At 59.1% G+C, this 27,009-nt stretch overlaps 10 protein-coding genes across 10 annotated transcripts; 7 read left to right on the top strand and 3 right to left on the bottom strand.

The window, feature by feature from the left end:
- Positions 1-403: 403 nt before the first annotated feature.
- On the top strand, positions 404-2,001 carry MYCTH_2298920 (uncharacterized protein). The gene has a single exon (XM_003660460.1). The coding sequence runs from the start codon at positions 805-807 to the stop codon at positions 1,678-1,680; it is 876 nt and encodes a 291-aa protein (XP_003660508.1). The 5' UTR covers positions 404-804; the 3' UTR covers positions 1,681-2,001.
- Positions 2,002-3,261: 1,260 nt separating this feature from the next.
- MYCTH_2038387 (uncharacterized protein) lies at positions 3,262-4,133 on the top strand (the record flags this gene model as incomplete). Its single annotated transcript, XM_003660459.1, has 4 exons — positions 3,262-3,458; positions 3,541-3,572; positions 3,682-3,779; positions 3,858-4,133. Coding segments are annotated over 4 exons (603 nt in total), but the record flags the coding sequence as incomplete, so codon positions are not given.
- Positions 4,134-5,373: 1,240 nt separating this feature from the next.
- MYCTH_2298918 (uncharacterized protein) lies at positions 5,374-9,561 on the bottom strand. Its single transcript, XM_003660458.1, has 2 exons — positions 9,238-9,561; positions 5,374-9,118 (listed from the first exon to the last, which is right to left on the bottom strand). The coding sequence occupies exons 1-2, from the start codon at positions 9,435-9,437 to the stop codon at positions 5,464-5,466; spliced, it is 3,855 nt and encodes a 1,284-aa protein (XP_003660506.1). The 5' UTR covers positions 9,438-9,561; the 3' UTR covers positions 5,374-5,463.
- Positions 9,562-11,757: 2,196 nt separating this feature from the next.
- MYCTH_2298916 (uncharacterized protein) lies at positions 11,758-12,706 on the top strand (the record flags this gene model as incomplete). The annotated part of the gene is made up of 2 exons (XM_003660457.1): positions 11,758-12,319; positions 12,414-12,706. Coding segments are annotated over exons 1-2 (313 nt in total), but the record flags the coding sequence as incomplete, so codon positions are not given.
- A 1-nt stretch (position 12,707) lies between these two features.
- MYCTH_2298914 (uncharacterized protein) lies at positions 12,708-14,089 on the top strand. The gene has a single exon (XM_003660456.1). It carries the CDS (start codon positions 12,761-12,763, stop codon positions 13,811-13,813), a length of 1,053 nt encoding a protein of 350 aa, XP_003660504.1. The 5' UTR covers positions 12,708-12,760; the 3' UTR covers positions 13,814-14,089.
- A 268-nt stretch (positions 14,090-14,357) lies between these two features.
- MYCTH_2314181 (uncharacterized protein) lies at positions 14,358-15,024 on the bottom strand (the record flags this gene model as incomplete). Its single annotated transcript, XM_003660455.1, has 2 exons — positions 14,517-15,024; positions 14,358-14,394 (listed from the first exon to the last, which is right to left on the bottom strand). Coding segments are annotated over exons 1-2 (319 nt in total), but the record flags the coding sequence as incomplete, so codon positions are not given.
- A 1,360-nt stretch (positions 15,025-16,384) lies between these two features.
- On the top strand, positions 16,385-17,377 carry MYCTH_40367 (uncharacterized protein; the record flags this gene model as incomplete). The annotated part of the gene is made up of 2 exons (XM_003660454.1): positions 16,385-16,759; positions 16,862-17,377. The coding sequence occupies 2 exons, from the start codon at positions 16,385-16,387 to the stop codon at positions 17,375-17,377; spliced, it is 891 nt and encodes a 296-aa protein (XP_003660502.1).
- Positions 17,378-18,282: 905 nt separating this feature from the next.
- Positions 18,283-21,172, top strand: MYCTH_2298909 (uncharacterized protein). Its single transcript, XM_003660453.1, has 6 exons — positions 18,283-18,565; positions 18,661-18,701; positions 18,796-18,883; positions 18,960-19,160; positions 19,256-19,398; positions 19,476-21,172. Exons 1-6 carry the CDS (start codon positions 18,529-18,531, stop codon positions 21,144-21,146), a joined length of 2,181 nt encoding a protein of 726 aa, XP_003660501.1. The 5' UTR covers positions 18,283-18,528; the 3' UTR covers positions 21,147-21,172.
- A 785-nt stretch (positions 21,173-21,957) lies between these two features.
- Positions 21,958-25,303, bottom strand: MYCTH_2298906 (uncharacterized protein). The gene is made up of 4 exons (XM_003660452.1): positions 24,943-25,303; positions 24,824-24,894; positions 22,286-24,763; positions 21,958-22,209 (listed from the first exon to the last, which is right to left on the bottom strand). Exons 1-4 carry the CDS (start codon positions 25,070-25,072, stop codon positions 22,183-22,185), a joined length of 2,706 nt encoding a protein of 901 aa, XP_003660500.1. The 5' UTR covers positions 25,073-25,303; the 3' UTR covers positions 21,958-22,182.
- Positions 25,304-25,564: 261 nt separating this feature from the next.
- On the top strand, positions 25,565-26,884 carry MYCTH_59853 (uncharacterized protein; the record flags this gene model as incomplete). Its single annotated transcript, XM_003660451.1, has 2 exons — positions 25,565-25,627; positions 25,725-26,884. The coding sequence occupies 2 exons, from the start codon at positions 25,565-25,567 to the stop codon at positions 26,862-26,864; spliced, it is 1,203 nt and encodes a 400-aa protein (XP_003660499.1). The 3' UTR covers positions 26,865-26,884.
- Positions 26,885-27,009: the final 125 nt, after the last annotated feature.

Below are 27,009 nucleotides of genomic sequence, written 5' to 3'. Positions count from 1 at the left end.
ACCTTTCTGCTTGGCCCCTGGCCAGCCCTGTGAGATGCTTGGCAACAGCAGGGGGCTCGCTCACAAGTCCGTGCCCACCCTGGCAACCGCCCGAAGACCTTCAGAGCGCAAAGAAGTGCCGGGGTGTTTTTTTTTTCTTTTCTTTTCTTCTTTTTTTGGTTATTAACACCACATTACGCGAATCTGAGTGGAGCGCCTCCCCAGCCTCCTCGCAGCCGTGCCGCCCAGATCGGGTTGCGCTCGTTGCTAAAGAGGATTGTCCCATGAAACCAACCGGTTAGAGGCACAGGTCTTACTCTTCTGCATCTTTAGCCATGTGCGCAGAACCCTTAACGCCACAGCACGCATCCCGCGCCTGGTTCCGCATGCCGCCTTGTTTAACCGTTGCCTCAATCAACGGTTGCGATTGGCTGCTCGGCGTCGCAGACGCTCACCTGCAACCCGCCGCTGTCTCGGTCTCTCGGTTGTTGCCTGCTGCTGCTGCTGCTGCTCGAAGCCCACGGCGCAGAACTGCGACGCCAACCAGTAGAAGAGTAGCGTGCAGGAATTGATCTTGTCTCGATGCTCGCCAACAAACACATAGCTTTCAAAAGAGATCCCTTACCTTATACCCTCGACGCTTAGACCGTCTCATTGCGCGAACCCACGCCTGGAGGCCCATCGACCAGCCACTCGGCCATCTCTGCGACCCAAATCTCAGCTGTGCGCAAGACGCGCATCGACGCGCACTGGTCGCCAGTCAGATTCTGGCGGATTTTACAGCCCGCCGCGACTCACCTCTCTCGCGACCCCATCATCAGCGCAATGCCACCCGCAGTAAGAAACCAGCAGCGGGAGGCGGCTGCAGCTGCAGCAGCGTCAGCGCCAGCACCAGCGCCAGCACCAGCACCGGCGCCCGCAGAAGTCGCAGATCGCTCCGGAAACCCATCCAACTCTCTCAATCTCGAGCTAAACCGAAATCTGCCCCGGGAAGCGCGACCCCAACAGCTCCAACAACCCTCGCCCCAACCGACCCAAACGGTCATCACGGTACCTGCCCACTACGGCTCCCTCGACTCGGGCCCCTCGGCCGGTGCGGTGGTGGGAATCACGCTCGGCTCCGTCGCCGGCTTCGTCCTCCTCCTCTGGCTCGTCTACACGTGCATCAACATGGGCAACCCCGCCCCGTCCGGCAACGACACGTCCACCGTGGTCACCGAGGGCACCGGGTCGGTCTACGTGCGCCGGCGCCGCAGCCGCAGCCGGCGGCGGTACTCGCGGCGGCGGGGCTCGGTCGCCGGCACCACCACCACCGCCGCCACCAAGGAGACGGTCGAGATCCGCACGCGGGGCGGCGGCGGGAGGGGCGTCATCGTGGAGGAGTCGACGACGGCGTCGCCGCCCGTGTCCGAGGTGGACCGCGTCATCGTCGAGGAGAGGCGGAGGAGCGTGAGCCGGCACGAGGGCGGCGGGGGGCGGAGGACGAGCGTCCCGCCCCCGCCCAGGGGCGCGCTCTCGAGCGACACCGAGGACGAGGTGGTCGTGATCGAGGAGCACAGCCCGCCGCGGCGGCGAAGGAGCAGCCGGGTGAGGAGCGCCGAGAGGCGGTTGAGCGGGTACCGCGAGGTCGACCCGGACCGGTTCGCCGGCGGGGATGCCGAGTTTGTCGAGGTGAGGAGGTCGAGCAGCCGGAGGCGATAGCTGCTTCCAAGAATCCCCTTGCTCGTGTATGCATTTCCGTTGTCCGGCGTCTCTTTTTGCTGATGGGAGGCGGCGGCCATGGGACCCCTGGGGAGGATATTGGTGCGGACGGGTCCTGTCGGCTTTTGTTTTCTTTGGTGCGGTTGTCTCGGCGCTGGGCCGCTAATTTTATATGGTTGGGTGTTGTACATACAGGAGTGGATGGCAGCCTTCGTGCTCTGGAACTCGATTTGGGTGGATTGTTTGGTCACTAGAGTACATGATACAATTCCTGATGATAAATCGCATCCCAAGTTTTACCCCTCCTCAGCCGTCTTCATTCCGAAGAACGGCCAGGGATTATTGTTGCCAGAGAGAAGCATTCAAAAGGCAAATGCGCATCAGCATCACCTGCAGCATTGCAGGCTTCCGCCAGCAGATCCGACGCGGTTGGCCCATTGCGAAGAGTCAAGTTCGGGTCGACATCGGTGCAACCACCTCACTTACCCACATCATCAACCGAGGAGTCAATTCGTCGGGTGCAAGAGAAGGGAACATTGATGGAACCATGATGTCGCGCATGAGGTAGGCGTGAAGCAAACTTTGCAATTGAGCTCCGTCTGTGCAAGAGAGCTGCTTCTCCGCGGAGCCTGAATCCGGGGTGCATGTCTCAAGGGAAACTACCAACTACTTCGAGGTGATGGTGCGGGAAGGTAGCCCTGACGTCCAACCATAGTGGAAGAGGAAGCCACAACTGGATGCTGCACTCCCTAAGGAAAAGTGCAGCACCTCAAAAACGCTGTACTCTAGTATACCTTAACTATAATAAGGCATGTAAGTGCCCACCTCGGTCTTGATCACCCTGACCTCCTTTGGCTGCTAGGTCTCTTTATGTCCTGGCCTCGCGCAGTCCGCAGTACAGGGTACAAAAGGTTGATCGAACCGATTCCTAAACTTTGCACTACTTCTAGACTGGTCGCTTGCACTATTGTATCCGTGTCCCGGGCTGCGCGCCGGGCCGTAGCTGGGCTCCCGGGCCGTGGTGGGGTCCTTCCAGGTTCATAGACCTGTCTGTACCGTACTAATAAGTGCGGACATTCTGCCACTTCTATCAGCAGCTGAAGCGCACTGCACTTCTGCCTACACTAGCTGCCTCGGTGCCTAAGGTATCTCTGCTGCGGGCATCGTTCTCGGCTGCCCCAGGCTTGTGAGGTACCGAGTGAGTGAGTCCCTAGTAGGTGCCGTGATGACATCACCAGCTGCTCAAGTACAGCCTGCCATCAGTTATCTGTCGGCGCGCTCTTATCTGCGTAACCACTCATTCATCTCGGCTCCTCTGGACTCGGCCGCACGCTTCTATAAGTAAACACACGGGTGCCCCTGGATTTGCCCTCAGTGTCTGAAAAGGTACAATTCCTCCCGAACAGACTGAGAATTACCACTCCCTTCCCCAATAACGACATCTCGACAGAATGGAGAATCCAGGTGCGCAATCAGTCCCTTGCCCTTCCCCTTTTCTCCTTTCTGCTCTCTTCATCTCGTGACGACACGGAAGAAAAAAAATTGCGAGATGTTCATTGACTGACTGGCTTTGCTGTTGCAGCTCAAGATATCAAGCAGGTCGTCCAGACCTTGGCCCAGGGGACCCCAGACGCCCAGCGCGACGCCATCTACCGCTACTTTGCTCCCGGCGCTGCTTTTGAACACCCCTTCTGCCGCGTTCCATCTTTCAAGAACCTGCACATTCCCGGCGTGGGCAGCTTCGACTCGCGCGTGCTCATTGCTGCCATCTACCGGTGGTGTAAGCCACCCCGCCTTCTCAATTTTTCACACCTCAAGGCCAAACTTGGACTGACCCCTCCAACCAGACAAGATCCTCAGTCCAAAGATCGAGCTCGAGATCGAATCATGCGGTATGCCTCCCCCTTCCCTCACCCCGCGCTTGCCTACCCCTTGCTCTCTCGTTCATCTGTTGGGCCAGACCCACTAATGACCCTGAAACCCCCCCCCCAAAACAAACAGTCCACGATGAGCGCGCCAATCTCCTCTACCTCACCATCTTCCAGGTCTTCTCCATCTGGTTCATCCCCTTCCACCGCGCCCCGGTCCGCCTCGTCTCCGTCCTCCACCTGACCCCCTCCTCCGCTCGCTCCGAGGCCGCCACCCCGTCGCCCCCGCCCCCCTACGACGCCGCCCAGGAGAAGCGGCAGGCCGTGCAGGAGGGCGCCGAGCCGAGCTACGCGGCCGTCACGGCCGGCGACGCTCCCGCCTCCGATGCCGCCTGCTCCTCGGCGGCCGGGCCGCCGACGCGCTACGTCATCGACAGGCAGCAGGACCTGTACCAGGTGAACGAGTTCCTCAGGTTCGTCACCCTCCAGCCCGGCTCCGCCGCCGCCGGCTTCCTGCAGCTGGTGGCGACCTTGATGTGCCTGCTCGGCGCCACCCTGTTGAGCCCGCTCATAAACACCGTCTGGCCGCCGGCCAAAACCGGGAAGGAGGAGGAGGAGAAGGGGAATGAGGAGAAGAAGAAGAAGAAGCACTGAGCTTGTGAGCGAGGCGGTCGAACTTACGGGCAAGAAATGGGTCTTCGGAGCTCTAGAGTCGGGGAATTTGCGGCGTTTTGGACATGTTTGGGTCGGCGGGCTACTGTCGATTGTGTAAACTAACTTACTGGTGTCGTTATGTGTACCACCAGCTTGTGACCAGATCCAAGCGGCCGAAGTGTGTTGTTGTTTATACATGTACAGTACCGCACTACGTACTATGAAAAAAAAAAAAAAGAAAAAGAAAAAGAAAAAAAAAACACCTGGAAGGCTTGACTACCCGTGGACCAGATAAACGTACCGGGGCTGTATCAACTGACCTCTCTGTGTTACACACGGCGCAATCTCCTTAGCTTCCTCTGCCATATCTCAACTCTTCAACAAGCCAGGTGCTGCACCACCACCCTGCCCGCTCGGGAGCCTATGAAAACAGGGCAGGTCCTCGGTATCACGTCTCGTAGTAACACCTCGGAACAACCCTCTCGTGCCCGTCGCGCTAGCCGAGGCGCTTGATGTTCAAGTTGAGAAGCAGGTCCCCTCTCTAACGCGCAGCTTCCGACGCACCCTGCAACCAAAAGGCACCTAAGGGAGAGGAGGGGGGTTGCAGTTAGTCACTGCTACGTACATATAATATGTATGTACTGTATGTGTACGTGTTTGTGAGCAGGCATGCAGAATAAAAAAAAAAGTGTCGGACCCGGTATCGGTATGCTGCTTCTACTCTACATACAATGCAATGCTATCCAGAACTGTTGTGCGGTATGTACATGACATCCAAACATGTTCAACGCCAATGCAATGCATCTCCGTCTCTCTCTCTCTCTCTCTCTCTCTCTTGTGCATTCCATTTTCTCCGAATTCCTCCCTTCCGTCATTCCATGTCGTAAGACATTCCGTCCGATGTTCTCATGCTTTCTCACTGCATGTCAAAGCCAGAAGCAACACACCCCCCACCCCCCACCCCTTCCCCGCCTCTTTAAAACGCCCAATGGGTATATCTACCTCTCTCTGTGTATGTTACGTTATGTATGCGGCTATTGCAACAGTTTCTTCTCCTCTCGCTTCCTTTTCTCGAGCGTGATGAAATACGGACTCTATAGCACGCACAGCTCTCCTCTCTCTCTCTCTCTCCCCCTCCCCCCTTGTGGAGGAGTTGCTGCCGCAAGAAAAACGAAAGAGGAAGAAAAAAAATTAAGGCAAAAGGTATCAAAAAGAAAGAAAGAAAGCACGAAAAGGAAAAAACCAAAAAAGAAATGAACTACTAAAGATTAATGAGGTCCACTTCCGAGAAGTCCGGCGGGTTCCGCCCGTACAAGACGCGCACCTTGCTGTCGAGCGCGGTGCCCTCGTTGGTGATGGAGATCCAGCCGCTGAACTCGTTGGTGCGGCGGATCTCGTCGTCGCTGACGCCGATGTCGTCGCGCGGGATCCACACGACGGGCCGGCGCGCGCGCAGCGCCGAGTGCTGGAACGCCTTGCGCACCAGCACGTCGCGCTCCTGCGGCGTCAGGTCCTCGATCACGTCGCAGTAGCCGCCAAAGAGGGCGTCGCCCATGGCGCGCTGCGCCTCGAGGTCGCGCTGCCGCCGGTCCTTGCGGTACTGCGCCGCCGTCCGCAGGCTCTCCTCGGCCTTGCCGAACGTCGCCGCCCGGATCTGCTTGCCGCCCCGCGCCGCCCAGGTGCTCGCGTGCTGGATGCCCTTGTTGACCGGCCTGAGCCGGCCGAGGGCCGAGCCCGTTCGGCCGTGACGCCGGCCACCACCACCACCACCACCGCCGCCGCCGCCGGCGGCGTGGCCGCGGCCGGCCGCCATCTTCTCGAGCTCAATGTCGTCGGCGGCGTGCCGGGCGCTGTCCGCGGTTCCGGGCCGGTCCAGCGACGAGGCTTCGTCGTCGTCGTCATCGTCGTAGTCGGCGACGGTGAGGCCGAGGCGGCGGGCCTGGGCTCGCTGGAAGGCTTCGTCACGAAGCACGGCTTCGTCCTCGAACGTGATGGGGAGGTAGCGCAAGAGCGGGCCGAAGGAGGAGTTGAGGAGGTATTGGTAGAGGATGGTCAGGATCAGCGCGGCGATCATGATGATGCCCTGCGGGAAGCACACGTTCGTGCCCGTCTCGTCCTCGGCGAGGAAGAAGAGCCCGATGAGGCACAACTCCATGACGTATAGGCCCGTGAAGGTCTGGTTGATGGCCCGCGGGTACAGCACGCCGCCGGTGTCGGTCTTGAAGCGCGTGACGTACAGCATGTTGTACCGGTGGGCGACCCAGAGCAGGCTGAAGGTGATGATGGCGAAGATGGCGATCAGGGGCGCGACGATGGAGTAGATGAGAGCGATGCAGGCAAAGTTGGTGTAGACCGGGAAGAAGGACCCCCAAGACACGGTCGGCAGCTGGGTGTTGCGCGTCCACTTGGCACGAGCCGTGTTGTCGACGATGCGAGCCCAGACATACCAGACGAGAAGCGTGCCGATCTGCAGCAGCGTTCCCGAGCTCGTCGAGAGCGCCTGCAGGATCATGTAAGCGAAGAAGTAGTTGGCGGCCTTGGGGAGGTTCTCGGCCAGGACGTTTGGCGTGCTGGTGAAGTCCTTGGAGATGTTGGCGAGCGTCTGCAGGGTACCCGAGGCGATGGAGACGACCAGGAAGACCTGGACGAAGAGGAAGGCAAAGTAGTAGATCTGCACCGTCTCGCTCTTCTGCGACCCGGTCTTGGAGCCCTGGAAGTCGGCCAAGAAGTTGAGGACGATGGGCACCAGGGCCAGGATGATGGACAGGACCAGGGCGGGCAAGACGCCGGCAATCGCCTTGACGGCGTTGCCGAGAACCTCGTTCTCGACCAGGAAGTGGAGCCAGCTGTATTTAGCAACCAGAGCATCGAGCGAGGAGAGCGAGGCAGTCCAGGCGACGGGGAAGGCCCACAGGATCACCATGGCGGACACGAAGGCGAAGACGATGGCGCTCCTCGCCCACTCGCTCCACCACGGGATGGCCATGTTGTCCCAGATGACATCGTCCGGCGAGATCTCCACCATGCGAGGCGACATCTGTTTCGGGATATGGTGAGTGACCGACTGGCAGGCCATGTGCGCCGCGACCTGATGGTTGAACTGGATGAAGGCCGAGTTCATGACGGGATATCGCTCCGGGTGCTGCTGGTCCTCCTCGATCTCCAGGTTCAGCCGGGCGAGCTCCGCTCGGCACCAGTAGATCGTGTCCACCTTCCTGCCGAGCAGCGGCAGCGCGGGCAGCCATGATGGCATGCCGGCGAACTTGTGAACCCGGTGGTGGGGACGTTCCTCGGGCTTCAGCCACTTCCTCCACTCGGCAGTATCATCCTCTGGTTCCTTGGCGTAGTCGCGAGTATATGCGGGCGGGTACTCCACCGGCGGCAGAGAACTGCCGCCCAGGACCGGGACTGCGTCCTTCACAATCTCCCACAACGATTTCTTCTTCTTCTTCCAAGGATACTCGCCTTCCTCGGCGCCCTGAGGGATTGGGGACGCGTAGCTTCCGGTTGGCGGCTTCCAGAATTCATACCACCGCGTCTTTTCCGTGACGATCATCTCGTCCAGATTCGTAGCACGGCGAACCGTGTTACCGAAGAGCCTGGGCTCGCCGGCCTCCGTCTTGATATCTGCTGACTCCTGGGAGGCGTCGGACGCGGTGTGGGCGTGGCGGGCATGTTTGGTCAGGGGGGCTTCCGAGGCGAACGACGCCTTGGGGCGCTCCTCATCGTCGGCCGCGCTCTGGTCTCGCGGCGGAGGAGAGTCCGGATCGCTCGTCGTCACGGAAGGCGGCTCACGTCGGGACTCGGTGTTCACAAAGTCGAAACCAGCAGGACCCTTCAGCTCTTTGTCGATGCCTCTCCGCACGGCTTTGGCGCCCCCAGCGATGCCGAGGCCGGCCCCGCTGGCGAGGGCAGCACTCTTTCCGACACCCTTGCCCAGACCCTCCCCGATCTTACCGAGCGGGTTTTTGTGGCCCCATCGCTTCTCCCCCTCGTCGGCCCGCCGCTCCCGAGCAATGTCGAAACCGCCGTCGCTCCGGTCGTCTGCCTCGGCGATCGCCTCGTGCACACCGTGGGGAATATGTGGCGTGTTGGCGCTCAAGCCGCCAGCAGCCTCGGCGCGTCTCTGGGCCTCCTCGTCTTGAGCTTTGGCGCGCTGGGCTCTGTCGGCCCTGCCCTCGGCGGTTACGGCCTTGAGCCTGTTCATGATGCCGGTCTCTTCGGCCTGCTTGAGCTGCTTCCTCTTTGCGTTGCGGATCAGGTCGCTCTCGGCCGCCTCCAGGAGCTTGTGGATGGCGTCGCGCTCATGTATCTTGGCAAGCAGGGGGGTGAAGTCCCGGGTGAGCCAAACATTCCTAATGCCACCGGGAAACACGTCGAACAGGCCCCTTAGGGCTTCCTCGCTGAGCCACTTGTCCGGGATAGAGCTCACGAGCACCGTGTTGGCCGAGGCGCGCAGGCGGTGCTCGGCGCTCGTCAGGTAGTCCTGCCGGATCTTGACGTAGACCTTGAGCTCGCCGAAGAAGACACCGCAGACCCACAGGATGACGAGGAGGGCGAGAACAAGGTGGGCCCAGCGGCGTTGCTGCTTGTTGGGGGCGACGTTGCCCCATGCCAGCGTGTCCAGGCCGGTAGGATCGCTCTTGTTAGAGGCGTTGGCGGTGCCATTGACTACCTCCCGTCCCAGACCGCCGATGTAGTTGAGGGGAACCAGGATTGGGATCACGACGACGGCGATGGGGATGAATATGATGAGGAGGGTTTGCAGGTAGCGCAGGAAGAAGTAGGCGTCAAGACCGCACTTCTTGATGATTTCGCGGTCCTCGAAGCTCATGAGCTTGTAGGCTAGGGCGAGGTGGTTGGAAGGCGGGGGCTCGGTGCGCTCGCGCTCGGGGACCAGGTAGGTCTTCGGTTTGCTGTCATTCATTGTCAAGGCCATCAGTACTCATGTGCTGGGTGCTGCAGGGAGCCAAAAAGGGGCAGGCAGGAAAGAAAGGAGAGGAGAGGAGGAGCTGGAGGAGGTTAGGCGACGTACAATATCCTGACCAACTTGTTCCGCAAGAGCAGGAAGAAGCCCATCTGAATGCCAAAGACGACCAGCGAAGCGGCCAATGCAGTGACGAAGGCGACCAGGCTGATGCCCGTCGCCTTCTGCGCAGCTCCGGGTCCATCATCGGTGATGCTGGCCTCCGTCTTTGTGGCGGCGGCGGCTGCCGTCGAGGTGGTGTCGCTCATCGGCGAGGATGTCGCATGCGATGTCTGCAGGACTTAGCTGGGATGGCGATGCGAAGGGCTAGATGTCGCTGGCGCGCGTGCGAGTGCAAGTGCGGTGGCTGCCGCGGCGACGGGCCATGCGTGTCAACCAACTTCTCGGGGGTTGCTTCCGGGCGTTGGGAGGCCTGTGCTTGCCCCCGCGCTGTCGCGAGTGATAACCGAGGGGCTAAATAAAAGGTGCTATGCCCAGGCGCTTTTGGTTACCTGCGATCACCACCGAAAGTAAACACAGGGAAGCACAGAAGAAGGCGCGTGTCGTGCCAAGGTGCAGAAGGAGGGGGAAACTAGGTGAAATTCAGGCGGTGGCACCGACGGCCAACCTGGCAATAACACCGCAGAATTGGGGGAAAAAAAATAGAAGTAGGAACGGAAAAGCGGCAAAGAGACGGTGATGCGCATTGGATTCCTATCACCGCCGATAAAGTCAACGATGGAACCCGCGACCGGGGGGTGGCCGCTTGGCGTGGTGGCCTCTTTTTGACCATGGTTTTTTGTATACTGACCAGTGCATTTCGTAGGTCACTGGCCTATGACATCGGGCCTGAAACTCGATGTTGAAAGAGTCCCTTGTTCATGGGTCCTGGGACAAAGGGGACTGGTTCGTCTGAAACGGCAATGGCAGCTGCAGGGAACTGATTGGCTACGGATTGGCTACGGGCAATGACGTCGGGCGGCTCCCCTATCGTAGTTCTGCATCTTCACTGGCTGCCGCCCAGGTCGTTCCCCGCCAAAATGATCCAGGGCCATGGCCGGGCAATTCCACCCGTGTAGTGTATTCTGTGGGCTTGCTGTGTAACTAATTCGTCTACACTAGCGCAGAGTAGATGCGCGCGCTTTGTTGAGTCCATGCTTATTTCTATCTTTAGGTGTCCACTCATTCAGATTCGCCTGCCAGTATTCTCTGCTCGCAAGCGTCTTCGATTAAGTTGTTCGTTCTTTTTTTACTTCAATGGAACTCTCTCGCGGCAAAGAAATGAAAGGGGAACCACCCATGTTTAGCACCATTGGCGCACGTGTGTGCCCGGCCCGGAATCCCACCCCGGGCTGCCGATTTGCCGCTTGAAACATGTCTCGCCCATTGCATGGACCGTCCCGACGACGCGGCCACGATCATCAATGGAAAAACTTAAAGGCAACATAGGAACACCGCCTGGAGGTGGGAAAGTTTCTGTGCCTACTCCGTGCATTGCTGGGGTTGCTTGTGGGAACAGGCACAGGAGGTTGCTGTGGGATCTAATGCGATCTGCCTTTGCCGACAGCTCACAGCTTGCCGACGCGCAATCTCTGCGGCTTAAGTCAGCACTGGTATCTGGAGCCCGTATGTATGCACTATCCATTGGGATCTTCTTCTTTTGCTTGTCTTCGTGCCCAAGGTCGGTTGACCCAAGTTGTGGTCCCCAAACGCTCTCATCTCGGGGCGACTTGCAGCATTGTGCAAGGCAGCGTGCACTTAGGTATGTATGTAAGGGATGTCCGTACATCAGACACCTTACATACGTTCGGTACGTATGTACATACATACAGGACCGATTCAATCCCTCCCAGTGGCCGGTGTCCGCCGATTCAGTCACAACGCCTTTCTCGAAAGTTTAAGGTATGTAATCCGTACATATGTACTGTACAGTACGCGTCAAGTTACAACACGGCTCATCCCAGCACTCTCTCCCGCCGTACTGGGCCACCGTACCTATGTTGGTCACGCGGCGGGGATATTTCAAGTTCCGATCCGCCTATAATCGAGCAACCACCAACTCGGTGGATTTGAGGCTGTAGCTCGTCGCATACGCCAACATCACGTGTTGGAAGCTGTCGGGCAGGACAATTAGCACGGCACCGAGGTGTCTTTGCACGGCATGCTGCGTGCTGGATCGCAACTTTGGGTCGAAAGCGGGCGGCGAACAATTTTTGTAAGGGCGACCGGGATCGACCGGCCGGGTGTTACGGGGCGGCCTCGGGCCTGCCCATCGGCAAATCCATTTTCCTCGATGGTGAGATGAACCCCCGAGCCGGGCGCGCGAGAGCGGTCCACAGCGGTTCCAGAATGTCCCGCGCGCTGGAGTCTTCCCCGCACCGCTCAACCCTGCACCCCACACACTTGGCCGAAAGGAAGCCTTTCCGGACGTACGCACTACCGCGCGCAAGGGATTCTGTACGAGGGATTGCCCAGTCATATGGACAATACATAATGGATCTGGGAAAAACATACCGCGAGCGATAACCGCGAGCACGGGAGGGGAATGGGACCTTGGAGGCTGCGGTGCACGGAAGACGGAAGGTGGGGGGAGCATCCGCCCAACCAGAGTCGCTACGCTCCCACATACCAGACTTTTGGGTGGACTCGCTGCTCCAGGTTGTCCCGGCGCCGCCTGCCACACGAACCGCGATGCGTATGGCTTGATGCCAGCATGGTTTTTGGTAGCTGCCGGAGGGCCTGCGAAAGCAGGTGCCGAGGATTGGATCCCACGGTCATCGCCGCCCATGCGTATATATTTTAACCGCTGCTAGGTACCTCGAAATTAAGGATGGCGAGATGGCATCGGCCTTCCTCCTTGTGACATCGCACGCCATCTATTATCCCATCCTGCATTCCATCCAGCATTCCATCCGTCAATCCGTCCTTGAAGCTCTTTGTCCGCGTCTCTCCGAAGCAGTCCGTTTCCTTTCCTTGGATTTGCCGGGCATTATCCAAACAACACTATCACCGCGACCGATCGGAAAGAAGCATTCTCACGCCTAGACATAGCATCTATACAGCCACAGCCTTTCGTTACCGGCATTTTCCATCGGACACGTCGCTGCCATGACGGACGTACGCGATCTGCGCATCGTCATCATCGGTGCGGGTATGCTTCGCCCCCCCTTCTCCCCCATTGTTCTCCCCCCCGGAAACCTCTCGGGGGCCACTGGACCAACGGGGCGCTGACAGTCGTCTGCAAGGCATGGGAGGGTTGGGGACCGCACTCGCGTTTGCCAAGAAGGGGTTCAAGAACATCGACGTATTCGAGACGGCGTCCAACTTGGGCTTCGTCGGCGCGGGCATCCAGATGCCGCCCAACGTCATCCGGGTGCTCCATCGCCTAGGGTGTTGGGAAGACATCTTCGCCGAGGCGACCAACGTCAAGGCGACTAGCATCAGGCGTAAGCGAGCCAAACTCCCGGGCAACCCGTCTCCGGCCGGACCTATAGACGCGTGGCCCCGTCAAGTGAACTGACTGTTGTTGAAAAAACTAACGCGGCCTGCCTGGACAGAGGGGAGCACGAATGCCGAGCTCTCGCACGTGGAGATGCCAGACATCGAGGAGAAGTACGGGTTCCCGCACTGCACGGGGCACCGGTCGTCGCTCGCCGGCGGCCTGTTCAACGGCTGCAAGAAGGAGAAGGCCATCAAGTTCCACTTCTCGACGGCGCTGGTGCGGGTCAACTCGTTCGGGCCCAGGCCGAGCATCACGCTCAAGCCCCGCGACGGCGACGAGTACACACTCGAGGCCGACATAGTCCTGGCGTCGGACGGCATCAAGTCGGTGACGCGCACGCAGATGCTCGCCGAGCTGGGTACGGAGTCGCAGGAGGAGGACACGGGCCAGGCGGCCTACCGCATCATGCTCAAGCGGTCCGAGATGGAGCACGACCCGGAGTTGCGGGAGCTCATCGACAGCGACACGGTGGTGCGCTGGGTCGGCGAGCGGCGCCACATCATCGCGTACCCGGTCAGCAGCAAGCAGATCTACAACCTGTCGACGGCCCATCCCGACATCCACTTCGCCTCGGCCACCAACGCCACGTACACGACGCGGGGCTCCAAGTCGGCCATGCTGCAGATGTTCGAGGACTTCTGCCCCCTCGTGCACCGCATGCTCAACCTGGTGCCCGACGGCGAGGTGTGCGAGTGGAAGCTGCGCGTGCACAAGCCGCTGCCCACCTGGGTGCGCGGGTCGGTGGCGCTGCTGGGCGACGCCTGCCACCCGACCCTGCCGCACCTTAGCCAGGGCGCGGCCATGGCGATCGAGGACGGCGCCGTGCTGGCCGAGGTCGTCAGCCGCATCCCCGCCGACAAGGTCCACGACCCGGAGACCATCACCAAGACGCTCAAGGTGTACGAGCTGCTGCGCAAGCCGCACTGCACCGCCCTCGTCGACCTGGCCACCCACTCGGGCCGCATCCTGCATCTCGGCGAGGGCAAGGCCCGGGAGGAGCGCGACCGCGAGTTCCGCCTCAACGGCAAGAACGGCTCCGTCCCCGACAAGTGGGCCAGCCCGGACGTGCAAAACATGATTTACTCGCACGACTGGGTCCAGGAGGCCATTAATAGGTATGATGAGCTATATGCCAGCTTGTGATGATGAGGACCGATGAGGGCAAGGGGGAAAGGAAGATGGGAAAGTGGTGCTCCACGGGAAAGGCGGAGGATGGTTCCTTTCAAAAGCACCGTTGGGAGCAATGGAAATTGGTGTGTGGGAAATCCCAATATCATCATCAATGATTCCTTGGCAATCCCATGAAAAAAACATACCCTAGAAAAAGCAGATACCTTAGATGATTACAAAACCTACCAAACCTGCCCGAAAGAAAAAAAAATTAAGACAAGGAAAAAAGAACACCGCAAACGCCCAATCCTGAATGCGCCCCCCTTTCCCCTTAACCGCGGTTCCTGCCGGTGTTGATGTCCGCGAAACCGTCCGCCTAACCCGCCATTGGCGCCTCTGGCAAGCAGGGTATTATTGCACGACCGCGCCGAACAACTGTGGATATCTACCCCTTCCCACTTCACGCGGTTATCCGTGTTTTACCAGGAGACCAGCCCCGGCGCGCTTGACTGACCGACCGACCGACCGACCGACCGACCCGCTTGATCTGCTTAGAAGAGGAGATCCAGACAGCAACAGCAAGCCATGCCTGCCAGACACGCCTCGAAAAAGCCCTGCCCAACCGCCCATCTCGTTAGCACATTGCCTCTTGTTTTTCTCTTGCTGAGACGCCCCCCCCCCCCAAAACAAAAAAAAAAGAAAAGGAAAGGAAAGAAAAGGGAAAAAAACCACTCACCGGTCCGCTCTTCTCCCGCTGCTGCGGCGACCCGTAGGGAGCCGGCTGGTAGTACCCCGCCGGCGGATACGGTCCCTGCTGCTGCTGCTGTGGCGGATAGTAGTACCCCGCCGGAGGCTGCCCGTACTGCCCCTGCGGCGGCGGCGGCGCCTGGCCGTAGCCCATCGGCGGTTGCTGCTGGTAGTAGCCCGCCGCGGCGCCGCCCTGTTGGTCGTGCTGGTACGCGGGCTGCGGGTAGGCCGGGTTGCTGTAGGCGGGAGGGTCGTCGTGCTTGTTCGACATTGTTGTTTAATTCTTCCTCTATTTTTTGGGGGGGTTTTGGTTGTTGTTTTTTTTTTTTTCTTGAAATTTGGACTCCTCGGTAATTCCGGGTGTGTGGAATTACTTTTGGTGTGACGTAAGTCTTTCTTTGGCTTTCGGTTGTCTGGCTGAGGACCGAAACGAGTTATAGCGAATGCGCCGGTCGCTGGGGAGATGGGTGTTGTCGATCTGGTATCGGAGGCAAAAGGTTACCAGGTAACGAACGCCTAGGGGAGTGGACAATTGGTGCAGAGGCTGAGAAGGCTGCGGCGGACGGTTGGGCCTTTTTGAACAATCGGTTTGCCTTCGCGTGGCAAACGTGGCTGAGTCGTGGGAGATGGTGGGTGTCTACTTTAGTACATTCACTATTTAGAAGCCAAGCCGCAGAGATTCGAATGCTGCGCGTGAGGCCAGTGGCGGGGCAGCAGTATGGGATATAAAATAAAAGTCCGAGCACCTCCGCGCCTCGAAGTTGCTGATGCGACCTGGTTGAGAGAGAAAGAGAGAGTGTGTGTGTGTGGCAAAGCAGGACGAGTATGTACAGAAAAGAAAGCCAATGGTGTCGGATAGACGACCGAAATGACAACCGTCAGAATGCAATAGTTGTCTCAAAAAGATGAGCAGACACTGACGGGACTGGAGATTGCCGAGTTACCTGGTTGGTTTCGTTGCAACCCAAACCGTTAATAAAATCCACTGGCTGCCGTGGCCCCTGCCTGCCCATGTTCAGACTGCGGGGTGTCTCACATGCACGGTTCACACAACCCCCTGAAGGACGGAACGGCAACAACAGCCTGCTCGCAGCCCGGGCTTGACAGCCAGTGAATGCGAGATGGAATGGCCGTTCCTGCTCTGTCTCTAACTTGACGAGACTGCGCAGCAAATCGACTGCTGAGCATTGCTGGTACCGGGTTGTGTACGGATTACGGATTACATGAGTCGTACGTATCAAGTAGTGTTTCACGCCGATAGCAGTCATTGTATTCGCGAGTCAAGACGGGCAGGGGGAACAAACGGACCTGTTCAGTTAAGGTGCTTACTGAGGCCTCTCGTGGCGTTCCACTAAGTCAAAGCCGGATCCACTACGGGGTACATGACGTGAGTCTGGGCATCTTTCTGAGGATGCCGCCCGGCTCTGTGGTTTCTGGACCTTCGGACCGCTACACTTTCAAGGCTACTGATTTATTACCACATTCACACTGCTGCGGTCTTGGCAGGGGACCGCGCTGTGAACTTTAGGTCCGAATTTCGCATTACTGCGTAGTTGTCGTACGCAGTGTACGAATTACTACGGATTGGGCTGTGCGGTCATAATTTACTATGTAGCACGATATTGCCCGGATACTCAAACACACACGTACGGATTACATGCATTTGTAGTGTATGCGGCGGATTGGATTCCTCCCTTCTCGAGCACCATCATTTTTTCCACAATGCCCCACCCTCTCTCACCAACCCTTCAAAACGGGAAACCTCCATCATCAACAACACCAGCATCCCTTTCCAAACTGCGATTTTTGTCCCGCAATTTAAAAGAGCACAAGACCACCCGATCCTTTGTCAACCTAATGTCTGCCCCACCAAGCAAGCAAGAACAAACCCTCCTCACCTTCCCCTCCTCCCACGCAGCCCTCATCAACCCCTATCTCCCACCTCTCGACCGGGAAGGAGACCGAGGAGAAAACGACGACGAACAAGAAGAAGAAGAAGAAGAAGCGCGACAGCACCATGGCCGCGCGGGGAAGGTCCACCTGACGCTGACGTACGCCCACTCGCTCGACGCCGCCCTCGCCCGGGCCCCGGGCGTCCGCACCGTCCTGTCCGGGCCCGCGTCCAAGGCGATGACGCACTACCTGCGCGCCCGCCACGACGCCATCCTCGTGGGCGTCGGCACCGCCGTCGCCGACGACCCGGGCTTGAACTCGCGCCTGCGCGGGGCCGCGGTTCTCCCCGGCGCCCGCGGGCGTGTTGCTTCTTCTTCCTCTTCTTCTTCTTCTTCTTCTCCTGCTGCCGCCGCTGCTGAGATGGACGACGAGAAAGAGGAGGGGTTGGTGCGAGTCGGGAGCCAGCCGCGGCCGGTGGTGCTTGACCCGCGGGGGAGGTGGCTGGTGGGGGCGGAGAGCAAAGTGGTGAGGTTGGCTGCGGAGGGCAAGGGGCTGGGGCCTTGGGTCTTCGTCGGGGAGGGAGTGGTCGTTGACGAGGGGAGGAGGAAGCTTCTGGAGAGGGTCGGGGGAGGGTACGTGGCTGTGCCGCTGGGGAGGAAGGGAAGGTTCGAGTGGGGGGACGTGTTGGGGGTGCTCGGGAGGAAGGGGATCAGGAGCGTGATGGTCGAAGGGGGTGGGGAGGTGATCAACTCGCTGCTTGCGCGCGACGGGAAGGCGTTTGTGGACTCGGTGATTGTGACGATCGCGCCGACCTGGTTGGGGCAGGGGGACGTCGTGGTGTCGCCGCCGAGGATGGAGGGGCCAGCCGGGGAGCCGCCAGAGCAGCTGCGGCTGACGGACGTGAAATGGTGTCCGATGGGGGAGGATGTGGTGCTGTGCGGGAGGATTGCGAGGTGAATTAACGCTATCTCCTATGGGAGCGGCCACTCCGAGGAGCACAAGCCAGCCCAGAGATCCCCCTTTTACCTAAACGAACGCCCAGCCGCTCAGGAGACAGACTTATGGAAAGCAGGCACACGGCAGACATGTCAAAATGAAGGTGAAGAGGTGAGTATACCGAACCAAAGATGTCATGCTCGATGGGCACTGGTACGATGCCTCGGCCCACGCGTTCGGATGCAGCCGATGCTTTGGGGCGCTCGGGACGAGTTACACTGCACCACAGCACGCAATGCGGCTCATCGACCCCCACCAGTCGGAAACAAACAGCCATGTTTGTGACATTTACTGTGTATCAACACGCTACAGGGGGAATAACTCCCCCGATAAGCAAACGGACAATTCCTGCGGGACAGAAGTCGGTGGCAGCACCCCATAACTCACAAAACCTGATGGTCGTGTGCTTCCGGCATCAATTCCTACGGTTCTCGGCATGCCAAGTTGGGATCCTGGTGGTGTATGTATTCAATGCATTCCGTACCAAGCTGCAGTTAGCATGGATCCGTCGGGCTGACCTCAGTGTAATCCGTAATCCGTACTGTACGGATACCTAACTTGGCGTCCTACTAGTGGTGCGAGCCTGGTTTAGTGGCAGTTGTTGCACTAGGCGAGAGCAGGAAATCACTGATGCATCACCCACTAATGATGGTCGATAAATGGGGATCGAAATTGGTGAAGCGTTGATGCCGAGTCTAAGTTGAAGGAGGAACACAACAACTGAGGGCCAACTGAGGGCCAACCGAGGCCAACGGAGGCCAACTGAAGCCGAGCAAAACAGGGTTAGGGTTGCCATTGGGCTGTGCGGCTCCTGAGAGCTCTTTGGCGCATCTTGCTGGGCGCTAGCACCCCACTAATCAGCTACCTAACACAGTAGTTAGTTACATGCTGTCGCTGCGACGACCCCGGGTTCTCCAACGCCGTGTTTCGAAATAAGAGACGATCGCGATCCTGGCATTTATCCCACTCACACCGCACACACAAGAGCACGAGCATACGTAGCGCCGTCTGAACATATCACCCGGGTCGAAAACCAATCCAGACAGGAAGGAAGGCCGTTGCCGCGCAGGCTTGGGTTTTGAGCTGGGGCTCTCTGGCCTCACCGCGCCGTCATGGACGGCCCCTCCATCATCAAGGAGCACGGCAAGGGTATGTATGGTTGCCACTCCCTGCTTCCCGCTCCCTCGCGCACAGAACGACGGCAACGCAGATATCGCTGACCGACCGACCCGGCCGCCCCATAGCCATCATCGAGGCCATCCGCAGCAGAACCCTCAACAATGAGGTGAGCCCACCTCTCTCCCTCCCCCGAGCCCCTCCTCGACGCCCTGTCAAATAATGGCTGACCACGGCTGACCGTGTTCGCGCGCGCTTGCTAGTGGAAAGTCCTCGTCGTCGACGAAACCAGCAAGAGGATCATCGACAGCTCCGTGAACGAAGATGAGATCCTCAACCACAATATCGCCAGTACGCCTCCGTGCCCCTCTGCCTTCCCCGGCCCCTCCCAAAACGCCCGTTCGGTACGACTAAACCTGCACCCCAGATATCGAGCGCATCGAGGACCGGAGGGAGATGAACCCGGACATGGATGCCCTCTACCTTCTCTCCCCCCAGCCACACATTGTCGAATGCCTCCTCGCCGACTTCAGCTGCCACCGCTACCGGAGGGGGTTCATCATCTGGACCGGCCCCCTGCCTGATCCGCTGCAGCGCAAGTTGGATGTTGCTCGGAGGCAGATGGGAGGTAAGGATGCGTGCGTGGCGCTTTCCATGCTCATTCTCCCATGTTTCCGTCTCTCACGGCCCAGACGTGCTCACCACGAACTCGCCCCTCCCCAGGCCCTCCCGATCTCTTGTTGGTCGACTTCTACCCGCGCGAGTCGCATCTCGTCACCTTCCGCGACCCTTCTAGCTTCCTCGTCCTGTACAACCCCACGTGCAACGACCTCGTGGCACAGCATCTGCGAGCATTAGCATCAAAGGTACGGAAGCACTATACCATGCGCCGCCGGCTGGCTTCTGCCTGGCTACTTACAGAATAACCCCACCCCCCTTCTAGATTGCCTCCGTATGCATCACGCTGCAGGAGTTCCCCAAGATTCGGTACTACCAACCGCCTGCCCACGCCACCCACGAAGCCAGGGTCCTGTGCATGCACCTGGCCCGCTTCGTCCAGCAGGCGCTGGAAGGCTACCGCCAGTCAGACAGAAACTTCCCGCCGCACACCCAGCGTCCCCAGTCGGTGCTCCTCGTCACGGACAGGTCTATGGACTTGATGGCCCCGCTCCTTCACGAGTTCACGTACCAGGCTATGGTGCACGATCTGCTCCCCGTCCGGGAGCAGGAGAACGGCAAGGTGACGTATCACATGGCCGCAAAGGAGAGCGCCCGTGTCGAAGAGAGGGACGAGGAACTCGCCGAGAAGGACGTCGTATGGGTCACCAACAGGCACCGCCACATGAAGGATACCATCGACAAGCTCATGAACGACTTTCAGAAGTTCATCGACAAGCACCCCCAATTTGCCAATCAGGGCAAAGAAGCGTCCCTGAATGACATCAGAGACATGCTGGCCGGTCTGCCGCAGTTCGAGGAGATGAAGAAGGCCTACTCCCTCCACCTCACCATGGCCCAGGAAGCTATGGATATCTTCCAGAAATACAAGCTCGCAGATGTCGCCTCGGTAGAGCAGACCCTGGCCACCGGACTCGACGAAGACTACAAGAAGCCCAAGAACATGCTCGACCAGGTCGTCCGCCTCCTCGACGACCCAGACGTCGCCCCGGCGGACAGGCTGCGTCTCATCGCCATCTACGCCCTGTACCGCGACGGCATGATCGACAAGGACATCAGCCGGCTCCTATGGCACGCCTCGTTGCAGCGCTCGCGCGACAGCCAGGACCAGGCCGTCATCGAGAATCTCGGCCTCCTCGGCGCCCGCCCCCTCAAGGAGCTCAAAGAGACCCGGCAGCCGATCCCCCCCCTCTTCCCCCAACCGAGTTCTTCCAAGAACGCCGTCCCGGACGAAGAATACGCCCTCTCCCGCTTCGAGCCTGCCGTCAAGCAGATGCTCGAGCGCCTCTGCGCCGGCGACCTCGACCAGGCCCTCTTCCCCTACGTCATCCCCCCGGCCGACGGCCCCGGCGGCCCGGACTCCCTCACCTCCCAGGGCTCCCTGCGCTCGGCCGCGCCCCGCTGGGCCTCGGCCAACCGCAAGCAGGCCGAGAACCGCCAGCGGGTCATCGTCTTCGTCGCCGGCGGCGCCACCTACTCGGAGGCCCGCGCCTGCTACGAGGTCTCGGAGAAGCACAACCGCGACGTCTTCCTCGTCACCAGCCACATGGTGGCCCCCGGCAAGTACCTCGCCGACCTGCGCGCCCTCAAGACGGACCGCCGCCGCCTCAACCTCCCCATAGACCGCCCTCCGCCGAAGCCCCCCGCCCACCTGTACGAACGTCCCGCCCCCGTCCAGCCCGCCGGCCCGGTCCGGCCGCAGCAGCAGCAGCAGCACATTCCGCCCGGCGCTGGCGTGGGCGGCCCGCCGACCCAGGCGCTTGCGGGCATGTCGCTCGGCGGGGCCCCGCCGCCGGGTGTGGCGGGCAACGGACCAGGGCCCGCAGCGGCGGCGGCGGCGGTGGCGGCGGCGGGAGCGGGAGTGGATGCGGGCGGGAAGAAGAAGGACAAGGACAAGGAAAAGAAGAAGAGGAACATCTTTGGACTAAAGAAGTAGTGCGGCGCCTCTCACCCCCCCCCCCCTTCCCCCGGGCGCGCGCGCGTGTGTGTGTGTGTGTTTACATACGTGCGTGCGTACGTACGTGTATGGCTTGTCCATGCATATGAAGTCTATACATACACACGTTGGAATCCTTATCCTTACATCCATTTTATACAAGACATCCATTCTACAAGTTGTGTGTGTGTGTTTATGTGTGTTTTCTGCCTAGTAGATACCCGCGCTTTCTGGTTAGAAACAGCTTGCCGGGAATCTTAACGGACATGGGGATTTTGTGGGAAAACCAGGTGGCCATTGAGCGAGGCACACCGGGTAGGGCAGGAAAGAAGGAGGAATGGGAAGATGGGACAGGAAAGGAGAGGGAAGGGGGTTTATTTGGCTTCCTTTCTGCAAATGAAAAAATAACCACCTCTTCCCCCTCCCCCGCCCCATCTGTCTTGTTTGGTTTTGCCGAGTCTTGCTTCGGGTTGATGATCAAGCATCTCCAGGAGTTAATGGCCCCGAGTCAAATCAGACACAGAACGCCATGTTGGGGTAGGGTGCAATTTGAGCCGCTGAAAAATTAAGCTTAGTACGGGGGAATTCATGTCGAATCTTCAAGTCTTATAATATTGGATGGTTAGGCTGCCCAAGCGAAGCTGTGGGATACTCTGCATTTGTGCGGTTGGTGTGCCTAAGTTAACAAAAATACGTCCGCGGTCTTTTTTCAAGCGAGAGAGGTACAAATTGAAATTGTGCTCTTGCCCTGCAGGATAGGTAGGGTACTTAGGCATGGGAGAGAAGGGCTGACTCGTTTACCTTTTAAGGGTCGTCACCGAAGAGGGCGAATGCAACGTTCGACGGATACCTGTAATAATAATCGGCGCTTCCGGCGTATGTCAGTTCATTTTGGAAACCAGAAGCCGTCTGGCTGCTCGGCTCAGTATTTGTACACATGTTTATTTATCATCTCTTTTCCATTCCTGCTGGAAGCCTGCCTCGCGTGCACCATTGGGCTGCATGACCCCTCCTCATCAGGTGTTGTACGCGCCGTCTATTTCCCATCGTCCCAGTCGGGATTCTGGGAGTATCATCAATGTCAGCATAAATCCGTCCGGCTGGCTTGGTCACCCAGCTTGACAGGAGGGGAAACATACCTTGCGCAGAATCACGAGGCCTTCGAGGGTGTTGCTCAGGCTGATGTACTCTTCGTCCTCAAGCTCGGCACGCTCGCCGTATGCCAGCAACACGGGCGTGCTCTGCGTCTGCCAGCCGGTGATGGTCTTGGGACGACCGGCCTGGCCGACAACGTCGACTGCCTGGCCGACGCGCACGTTCACGGTCAGCGGCTTTAGGTTCTCGTCCAGGGTGACGAGGAAGCGGGGATGCATGGCGGTAACGAGGAAGTATAGCAGATAGTGCGAGTTGGATGTGATGAACTGCTTCGCGTCGATCATGGCCACGAGGACGGTGAGGAGGCCAGCCGCCGAGACCCGCGAGAGGATCTGGCGATCCGTATGGAAGGGGTTGATGGAGAGGGTGCCCTTGCCCATGTGCAGGAGACCCTGTGCGATGCGCACCATGAAGAGGGACTCCTGATCGCGGTGGTAGTAGCTGGCAAGCTGACGGAGGAGTTGCGCCAACCTCGCGTTGTTGGTACCGGCACCCAACAGGCCCATGGCGAAGATGGCGTTGATGGCGACGTCGTTGTCGTTGTCGTGGCTGTACCGCGAGAGCGTGTCGTAGATCTTCATTTGCGGGTTGCTGGGACTGACGAGACCCATAGCCAGAGGCACCGCCCTCCGAATGTTTGCCTCGCCATAGTGCATCAGATGGCCGAAATGGCGGAGTACCATGTCCTGGCCGATGTCTTCGCCCATGGCGATCAGGCCGATGCCGAGGACCGCGTAGGCCTGCAACAATTCGTCGCCCTTCTTCTCGTCCGACTCCTCCATGTGCTCATTACACAGGTGAAGGAGCTCCTGGATCTTGAGAACCGCGCCAGTACCAGCCCAGGCGCAGATCGAGGCCAGAACCGAGGTCGGCTTCGCCATGGGATGCTCCACCACCTTGAGCGTCTCGAGGACCACATCAACTTCCTCTTGGCGGCCAAAGTAGAGAAGGCCCAGGCCGAGCGCGAGGAAGCGCGTCCATTTATCCGTAAGCTGGCTCTTGCGCTCCTCATCCATCAGGGTCATGATGATGGCCTCGCCGGCTTCGGCGTGAGAAGACCCGACGAAGATCAAGCCGCAAGCCAGAGCAGCCATCGCCGACACCCGAATCTCTTGGCTCGTGTCGGAGATTATGGGCAGGAGGTAGGTCAGGAGCTCCTCCTTGTTCGAACCGGCATACGACAGACCGAGACCCATGATGGCGGCCACCCGGATCAGGGGGTTCTTGTGGTTGAGCTTATCGTGATCGGCAAGGAGGGCCATGGCAGGCTCGGAATCCAGCCGGACGCCAGAGTTCATGATTCCTATCGCGAGGTAGGCGCCGGCCTGGATCTGCTCCTCTTCGAGGTAGGTGTACTTGTCGACCTGGTCCAGGCCATTCTCGATATCCCACAAAAGCAGCGTTCCGAGAGAGGCGACCGTCGACATCATGCCCTCCTCCTTCGTCTTCCACACCCAGCTCTCCTTGTCTTTCTCGACAAGCATCATCTTGTCGTTTCCGAAGCCGGCGTTCACGAACGCGTTGACAAAGGCAGCCGCCAGGTTGTTGCGGGCCGAGTCGAAGTTAGTGAGGCCAGCGACACGGCTGCTTTCTAAGTGGCTCTTGTAGATATCTTCGGTCGTCTTGGGCTCCAGGATGTTGAGCTCCTTGCCAAGCGCCTTGAAATGCTCCGGAAGCTTCACGTTGCCGAGACACTCTACAATCTCCTCGTCATCCGTGGTCTCGCGCTCGTTGTCCAGACATATCCTTTGGCGGGCGACGAGGAAGGCAAGCTGCTTCTTCAGCGCAGGGTCCGGCGCGTCGTTGAAGTCGGAAGAGATGAGCTCGTGGTCGTTAAGTCTGATGGCGAGAACCATGGCTTGAGTGTACTGCTTGTAAGTCTTGTAGATACCGTGCGCCACACGGAGGAACTGCTCGTTGTCCGGGTAGGTAAGCAGGTTGACCATCGAGACCATGTACAGGCAGACCCTCCCATAGGTGTTCTCGTCAACAAATCTGGGGAGCTCCTCGATGATCTCGAGCTCGCTCATCAGGTCGACGGCATCTGCCTCCTGATTGCTCTTGAGGAAGAGCGGCACCAGGATCAGCGCGAGGTCGACCAGGTCTGCTGTTGGCTCGTCGGCGGCAATGCGCTTCGCATAAACCTCGCCAATTTCAAGCGCGAGATGGCGGACGTATTCGTGGCCCCAGGAGCCGATGTCTTGGGTGGGTGCGAGGAGGCGGTACTTGAGGGTGTCCTGCCGATCTTCGTCGGAGAAGGTCATGCCGATGACAGACAGCACATCGGCCAAGGAATTCTTGTCATCGCCTGCAGGCCATTCGTCGTACAGCTTCGTCATCGTCTCGTAGTGTGGCCGTAGGAACTTTAGCGGCTTGGGGACCGCCGTCATGGAGGAGGTTGATGTCTTGATGAAAGTCTTCATGGCCTCGAGAGCCGGCTTGTAGAGAGACGCATTGGACTCCTGCAATAGAGCGTGAGCAAGGCCCGCCGAAGACGAGCGAAACAGGATCGGGCTACCTACAGTCAACCTCTCAACCAGCATGTCGAGCTCGTTTTTCAGCTGCTGATCCTCCTCGCTGAGCTCTTCCGAAGCTGCTCATGGTCAGCGAAAACCGAGTGGCGTGGGAGGGGAAAACGGACATTCGGCCTTATCATCATCTTTCTTGCCGTTGGCCACGGGCTGCCCGGCCTTGTCCTTCTGTGTTGTATCATCAACGGCCTTCCCCTTGCCCTTGTCGGCCGTCTTGGACAGATCGCTTTCTTGCGCCATCGTTCGGGTCTCGGATCGCGGGGAATGGCTCAGAGTGCAATCACGGGATGCGGCACAGCGCTGTCAAGTGATGATCTTGTCAATGTTCGGTAGTCGTCTCGCCCGAGTCTAGGTATCGTCACGGGATGATGGTCGGGCTGAGGCGATTCACGGTTGCGATGTTGGTGGGTTTGGCGGGACGGGAACGGAAGCTTGACAGCATTGGGTGGGCAAGGCAGGCAGCTTGGTTACGCGATGGGCTTGCCGCCTGGGGCGAGGCGCCCAACCAGCGGTCGGCTCCACCGAGCTAACAGACCCATGCTTGTCTTTCCTTATCAGGAGATCTTATCGGTGAATTTTGGCGGGCGCGCTTCCGGGTATGGAGGGGCTTACACTTCGAACATCAACTGCTTGCCATTATTAGCAGGACTTCAGGTTCAAGTTGTTGGGGAAACCACTCAAGCATACACCACTGTTGTCGCTCTATCTTGCTGCAGCTCACATACCATCACCATGAAGTTAGATACCAGGGCCATGCGCCATTTGACGGCGGAGGACTGGAGGGTCCTGACAGCAGTTAGTTCCGCATTGTTCCCCTCCTTGCCCCGGGGCCTCTCGCGCCCTCCCAGGAACACCTCCACTAACATAAGCTCTTCCTTTTTTTTTTTCACAGGTAGAGATGGGCAGCAAGAACCATGAGATCGTGCCGACGCCACTGATCGAGAAGATCGCCCGGCTCAAGGGAGGCGCCAGTGGCGTGCACAAGTCCATCTCGGCCCTGGCCAAGGTCGGCCTGATCGCGCGCATGAAGGAGGCCAAGTACGACGGCTACCGGTTATCGTACGGCGGGCTCGACTACCTGGCCCTGCACACCCACGCCGCGCGCAAGCACGTCTACAGCGTCGGCAGCCGCATCGGCGTCGGCAAGGAGAGCGACATCATGATCGTGGCCGACGAGAAGGGCACGCAGAGGGTCCTCAAGATCCACCGCCTGGGCCGCATCTCCTTCCGCACCGTAAAGAACAACCGCGACTACCTCCGGAACCGCCAGTCGGCCTCCTGGATGTACCTATCCCGCCTCGCCGCCATCAAAGAGTTCGCCTTTATGCAGGCCCTCCGGGAGGAAGGCTTCCCCGTCCCCGAACCCATCGCCCAGTCCCGCCACACCATCGTCATGACCCTCGTCGACGCCCCGCCCTTGCGCCAGATCGCCTCCGTTCCGGACCCCGCCGCCCTCTACGCCGAGCTCATCTCCCTCATTCTGCGCCTCGCCAAGCACGGCCTCATCCACGGCGACTTCAACGAGTTCAACATCCTGATCCGCGAGGACAGGGCCGACGAGCAAGACCCAGACTCCCCCATCACCCTCACCCCGGTCCTCATCGACTTTCCTCAGATGGTTTCCATGGACCACCCCAACGCCGAGATGTACTTCGACCGCGACGTCGAGTGCATCAAACGCTTCTTCTCGCGGCGATTCCACTTCGTCAGCACCACCCCCGGCCCTTTCTTCAAAGACGCCAAGAAGACCGTCGGCCATGATGGCGCAAGGAGGCTAGATGCCGTCGTTGAAGCGTCCGGTTTCACCAAGAAGATGGCCAAGGACCTGGAGGCTGCTATCCGCGAAAAGGAGGCCAACTCGAAAGAAAATGCGGAAGACTCCGACGGTATGGAATATGAATCCGACGAGGATGATGAAGAGGCCGAAGGGAGGGACAGTGACAGTGGTGATGATGGGCCCTTGGTGATTGGCGACCGGATTGTAAACACTGAAGAAGGGTTAGAGAAACTTACAATTAACGACGGGACTTGAATTAAACATTGTTGCAACGCAACCATCATCCCCGCTGCTGTAGTACCATGCCTCCTTCACCCTCACAAACCTTCGGAAATTGCCAAGTTCTAGCACGTCATCTGGCACGTACCTCGATTTCGATTTATCAGCTGCCTCATGAAGC

This window comes from Thermothelomyces thermophilus, chromosome 1, assembly GCF_000226095.1.
Source record: "Thermothelomyces thermophilus ATCC 42464 chromosome 1, complete sequence".
Taxonomy (NCBI): Eukaryota; Fungi; Ascomycota; class Sordariomycetes; order Sordariales; family Chaetomiaceae; genus Thermothelomyces; species Thermothelomyces thermophilus.
This window is presented reverse-complemented; position numbering and strand designations above follow the sequence as displayed.

Bases quoted from the DNA above. Each gene is read 5' to 3' on its own strand.
- MYCTH_2298909 (XM_003660453.1), top strand. From the start codon at position 18,529: ATGGACGGCCCCTCCATCATCAAGGAGCACGGCAAGG. The intron at 18,702-18,795 runs GTGAGCCCACCT...CGCGCTTGCTAG, and splicing joins GCAGAACCCTCAACAATGAG to TGGAAAGTCCTCGTCGTCGA. The intron at 19,399-19,475 runs GTACGGAAGCAC...CCCCCCTTCTAG, and splicing joins TGCGAGCATTAGCATCAAAG to ATTGCCTCCGTATGCATCAC.
- MYCTH_2298914 (XM_003660456.1), top strand. From the start codon at position 12,761: ATGCCAGACATCGAGGAGAAGTACGGGTTCCCGCACTGCACGGGGCAC.
- MYCTH_2298906 (XM_003660452.1), bottom strand. From the start codon at position 25,072: ATGGCGCAAGAAAGCGATCTGTCCAAGACGGCCGACAAGGGCAAGGGG. The intron at 24,764-24,823 runs GTAGGTAGCCCG...GCTCTATTGCAG, and splicing joins TGCTGGTTGAGAGGTTGACT to GAGTCCAATGCGTCTCTCTA. The intron at 22,210-22,285 runs GTATGTTTCCCC...TGATACTCCCAG, and splicing joins GCCTCGTGATTCTGCGCAAG to AATCCCGACTGGGACGATGG.
- MYCTH_2298920 (XM_003660460.1), top strand. From the start codon at position 805: ATGCCACCCGCAGTAAGAAACCAGCAGCGGGAGGCGGCTGCAGCTGCA.
- MYCTH_2298918 (XM_003660458.1), bottom strand. From the start codon at position 9,437: ATGAGCGACACCACCTCGACGGCAGCCGCCGCCGCCACAAAGACGGAG. The intron at 9,119-9,237 runs GTACGTCGCCTA...AATGAATGACAG, and splicing joins AACAAGTTGGTCAGGATATT to CAAACCGAAGACCTACCTGG.